The following is a 5,725-nucleotide window of genomic DNA, read 5'->3' as shown; positions in this document are numbered from 1 at the left end:
TTTATAAAGTGTTGCAGTAATCTGCACAACCTCGGAATTAGAGAATGGTGGCCCAAATTTGTTTTATATGTTCTGTGGGTTAGGATGGTAATCGCGTGGGGCGCGGCAAGCGATCTGGGACATCAAAGGTGAAACGACTGAGCAGATCTGAATTATCTTGTAGATTGTTTAATAGCTGATATAATAAAGACATGTCTAGCAATGTACGCCTGTCGGATAACTTCATAAGGTTAAAAGCTTAAATTCGAGGAATGTTGTTAATTGATTACCGTTTGCCGAAAACTAATGTTTACTTCGTGTATTTACTTCTATGTTTTCGAACTACATAATCCTGAGATTTATCAAGTGAATGGTGGTAAATGATATTAACATAACTTCTGGGACTTCTGCCATATCCCGACCCGACCCGACCAATCCAATCCAATCCAATCCAATCCAATCCGACTAATTATAAATAAATTTCATCAACGTACATACTCGTATGTACATAACCTTGTGATGGCGAGCAAGTTATTTATTTATTTATATAATTAAAATACAAGTTAGAAATGCACAAAAACTTATTTTTTGTATGATGAATACAAATATGTTTATGTAATTATAATAAATATATTGTACAATAATAATGTCCAAGGCAAATAATAAATTGAGCAATTCCCCGAAACAGATGCAGCAACACATGAGAAAGCCAATGAAAAGCCCAATTGTACCTGGTTATATGAAACTAAACATTAACTTGCTCATAGACATTATTTTTCACTTTTTATTTTTATCGCGTAAGAGACTTTGGTATTACAACGCAGGTGGGATGCAATGCGTTGGCTGCTGCAATAACCACGAGCTCAATGATAGTGTTATGTATGTGTAACACTATCATTGAGGTGTATGTAAGTATGTGCCGGAGACCAAAGTTTTATCCTTTTCTAATAAGGGATTTATGTGAAGGTGAAGCGACATTAATGTAAACCTCCTTCTCCTCTGTCCGTTAAACATTCGCGACCTACATATCTGCAACCTTTCGTCGTATTGAATGTGGGCAACGGTCACACCGCCATTTTAGTGATACGAAGTGACCGTTTGTTCATTTGCCGGCTTCTGCTGTAAAACATTATAAAAATCTTTATATTCTACGCCTATTTTATTCTATTATCTGTTAAAAAAGTCCTTATTTACTACTAAAATAGTTATTGGGAGAAAGTACGGTATATCGGTATATCGGCGAGGCGAGGCGAGGCGAGGCGAGGCGAATTATAAAAAATCCGTCACGTACGCGGCGTGCCTGATTCAATATTTGTGTTATTTATTGCTTGTCGATATCGACAAAGGGTTAAGCGTTAATGTCGAATGTTATACATTTTACGCGCCATTAAGCCTGCCGAATAGCGGGGAGAGGGCGGGGAGAGGGCGGGCAGCGGGGGTCTGAGGTGAAACAAACTAGCTAGGTCGCGATTTCGTCTTCACACAGGATGAATTATCAAAATCCTGAAGTATTGATTTGTTTAAAAAGGTTAATTTGGTCAATTTTGAGGTAATCCTATTAATGACATCGCATACACAGATCCCTAAGGCTGCTTGGTGGGAGGTAGGCATTAGACTTAGGCATTGGCATTAGGCATGTGCAACAAGGTGCAACGAGGGACTGTGCGAGAGATGTGTTGTTGTGGGCGTGTCGGTGCCAGAGCCGCCCTCGGAAGGCGCGCTGCCGGAGGGCGCGGGCGTCGGGCGTAGGCGCGGTCGCGGCAGTGCGCGGCCGGCGGCCACACGACACGCTACACACTACAAGCCAAGCCGCATCGGGACCGGGCTCGAGCCGAGCTGCACAGAGCTTCACTATTTAGTTTAACAGAGAGTGCGCCGCGACTTCGCTCGAAACATTAAAGTGATGCATGACAAAGTGAGTTTATATTTTTATACTACATATTAATGTCTTATTTTAGTGAAAGTATTACTCGATTTGCGTATTGTCAAACGTTTAATAATTTTCATCAATAACCGATGAATAAACCAAAAATCTATATTAAATTATAGATATATAATAATTTATATGTGATGTTTATATTTTTTGTTAAATTAAAGAAAGAGTGCAAGAAGTTAGGGATGATCGCGCCAGCCACTAATATTGAAGTAGTGACGTGAATTTGCCGGCAGCCTGGTCTTGCCGCACTGGACAACTTCAATGTTCTTACTCAACGGATATTATGTTTATTTTGTTTTTGTCCAGTACGACCTGAATATATTCCAATGAAACTTTCTGTCTACACATTGAATCATAACTAGCGACGGCTCATTATTCATTTTTAAACATGGTGGAACTCCTCCTTGTGGGGGTAAGACACATTTGTTTTATTTTATTATTCTTATAAAGATGAAACATTTTTTTCTTTATTTTTCGAAATGAAATGAATGACAAAATGAATCTTGCACGTACAAAGAAATCGGAGGAAGTTTTTACTGTTTTTTAAAAGCAAAGTTTTTACGCAAGAGACATTTTCAAAGTTTCCATCTTCTGCCTTCTTTTTATTTTTGTTATTCTTCAGAATAAAGAAATTATTCATAATTATGGGTAGCATAATCCCGAGGACGACGTTTTTCACACATCAATAGATGTAGATGTGCGGTCGCCGGGGCTGGGCGCGGCGCGGGGACAATGAGGTCTCGCCGCCCCTAGCGGTCTTTTATAACGGTAGCCAAATGCAAGTGCAAGTGTCGCGAGCCACGTAAAACAATCAAGTCAGGCTGTGGGACAAATTTTTGTATAGAAAGTAATTATATCCCCAGAATTGTAAAATATCTTACAGCGCGGCGTTTACTAATTGTCCACGCGATAAAGCCGTGTTTATGGCACGGCGAGGTGCGGCCGGGGCGACCTTATAAGTGAAGAAAATACTTGATTGCAAGTCAAATAATAAATTTAGTAATCCACTGAACTCAATTATAAAACACGTCGTTCCCCCTTTGAAAAACATATGTCGCTCGGCCGGAAATCACGGACCGGAAACGGAATGTGATAAAGTTCAATTGACTCGGCGGCGTAACCTGCCGCCGAGCACGTGGGCGCACCGCGACTGGCCGCGCAACAGGGGTGCCCTGGCTGACACCCCCATTAACTTCAAACAAATGACATATTTAACATGAATCACGTTTCTACAATATTACAGTTAAATATTCCCCTCAAATTTGTACTTTGTATTTGTACTTACACTTAGCTGTGGCCTCCACTTCGTCCGCGTAAAATCATATCTTTGGGTAGAATTTCAATGATTTATTTTCTTCTTATTTTACTGACACTTAAAATACACAATAATTAAAACATATTAAACTGACAAAACATTCACATAAACCTTACATGTTCTATAATAATAGGTACAAACTTTTATCTCCTGTTGTTATTTTGCTCACTCGAAGGTAAAACATTTTCAAAAATTTTATGTCATATTATATCAAATAAACAGCCTAAAAAATAAGTTTTTAGCTTCTATATGTAAAAATGTCGATACTTCCATATAAATTTCCAACCCCTTTTCAATCACTTTTTCGCGTTAAAAAGTAGCCGGTCCTTTCTCAGCCTCAAGACTATCTGTGTACCAAATTTCAATAGGTTTACTAGTTTTTGCTTTCACGCAAGCTCAAACAGACAGACATACAGAGTTACTTTCTCATTTATAATATTAGTATGGCTTAATATGTAAAGTACTAGCACAGTCGTAATTTCAATGAACTTCATTTTAAAGTCAACATATTTATACTTTGTATGTGATTGTCCAGTTTGTATTGTGTGTTGTACGTGTGTTGCACGTGTGTTGCAGGCGCGCAGTGTGAGCGGCGCCGCGCTCGACGAGTACTGCGAGCTGAGCGAGAGTGCCTGCAGCTGCGACTCCGGCTTGGAGAACTCGCCCGCCTGCCACTCTGCGCAACGTACCACCCTCACGCCGCATAAACACACTAACGCGAGGCGAAGGCTCTTCGATAAAGAATTCGGTTACATTTTCCAGGATTCAATAGAAGCTATTAAGAGCTTCGAGGACGACCTCCTCCCGGGTGTCGACACGTCGACTCCCGTCAAGTCGAAAGAGAAAAAACCAAAGGATCGAAACGAGCCGAAAAGAAAATATGCAAATGGAAAAAATAGAGTTACAAGATGCAAGAGCCCGTCGCAAATAATCCGAATCAAAAGGAACCGACGAATGAAGGCGAACGACCGCGAGCGCAACAGGATGCACATGCTGAACGAAGCGCTGGACCGGCTGCGCGCCGCGCTGCCTGCCTTCCCCGAGGACACCAAGCTCACCAAAATAGAGACGCTGCGGTTCGCGCACAACTACATACTTGCCCTCGGACGCACGCTGCAAGCGCTAGACGGCGGGCGCGCCGACCCCACTCCGGCCTGCGGACTGATGGACAACTGCCTCGCGCCGCCCGATAAACTACATAAAGATGCGTTTAGAGATATATTTCTGCTAGCCAACAAGAGCGAGGACTACGCCGCGGACGGCGACTACAGAAGTTTCCAGGGATTCAGCAAACCTTTCCCTGACGGATCTAATTTCTTACGTACATCGGAAGGCGTATTGATCAACGTGGGCAACGTAACTGTGTCCGTGAATAACGCGGGCGGCAATTGCATCGCATCCGCCACGGGCAGCGGCTTCTTCTCCGCGCCCGGCGACTCCGCCAGCGGCCGCCATGACGACAGCGGATATCACTTCCCAGCATTTAACGAGTCTGAAGATTATTTTAATCAGAAACACTACGAAATATTTAAAACGGCGTTTGAGAGTGCCGCGAGCCATTCAAATGTAACAAACCTTGAGGTGGGTCGCGGCGAAGGGTGGTGGCCGGCGACGGCGGCTAGTGCGCCTCGCCTTGCCGAAACTCCCTCGCACCACGACTATTACTACAACGAACAGGGTTATTATGGAAGTTATTACAGGAATAATATGATTAACGCTCAAATTTGATGATGTGCCCAAAAAGGTTGTGAAATTATCTAGTCACTATGAATTTGTAAAAACTATTTTCATGTTATTTACAATTTTATTTTAGCATGCAATAAGTGTAGCACGTGACAATAAATATCGAGATATACGTATACATCGTTACGATTACCAAAGTCTATGTCTAGTCATAAATATTGTAAAACAATTTAAAAAATATATTTTTTACTATGAAAAATGCCTACTTTTAATTCTCGACGCGACTCCGTCCACGCGGAATTAAGAAAAACTTAATAAGTAGTCTATGTGTTCTTCCACACTATGTTCTAAATCTGTCTAAAATTAACAAAAATCCATTGAGCAAGACCGAGACCGAGGCGCATCGCATCTTCGGGCGCAGCAGAGCAAGCGCAACTGGTAATTCAAATTAACTTATTCAGCTTCCGACATCAATTAAGTCAGCGGCAAAGCGCTCGCACTTGATTTAGCGCCGGGAATAACAATAGCAGAGCCATGAATATAAATCAAATTGGAACAAAGCCCGCTAAAGAGCGAAAAGTTGTGAATGCTCGAGCGCACCCCTACCCCTGGGTGCGCGCACGCTTTGTCCCCGAGCCCGGCCCATGCAACTGGCACCAGTACGCAGTCGAGTCCCGCCGAGGCGATTGCGACCTTAAAGCTATGAACGAGAATCGTATATCGCGACGCGGGAGGGAGGACGTAGCGCGCGGCAGCCGGCGCGTCGCATTTAATGTTTACTTTGGAAATTCGTTATGGCCTATTTTGTTTGG

General features: G+C 42.5%; 1 protein-coding gene across 1 annotated transcript; it reads left to right on the top strand.

Moving 5' to 3' along the window:
* Positions 1–1,789: 1,789 nt before the first annotated feature.
* tap (basic helix-loop-helix neural transcription factor TAP) lies at positions 1,790–5,037 on the top strand. Its single transcript, XM_013319619.1, has 2 exons — positions 1,790–1,894; positions 3,807–5,037. The coding sequence occupies exons 1-2, from the start codon at positions 1,883–1,885 to the stop codon at positions 4,956–4,958; spliced, it is 1,164 nt and encodes a 387-aa protein (XP_013175073.1). The 5' UTR covers positions 1,790–1,882; the 3' UTR covers positions 4,959–5,037.
* Positions 5,038–5,725: the final 688 nt, after the last annotated feature.

This window comes from Papilio xuthus, unplaced genomic scaffold, assembly GCF_000836235.2.
Source record: "Papilio xuthus unplaced genomic scaffold, Pxut_1.1 DF826115.1, whole genome shotgun sequence".
In the NCBI taxonomy this organism is placed as follows: Eukaryota; Metazoa; Arthropoda; class Insecta; order Lepidoptera; family Papilionidae; genus Papilio; species Papilio xuthus.
The sequence above is the reverse complement of the archived record's forward strand: the minus strand, read 5'-3'. Positions and strand labels throughout refer to the sequence as shown.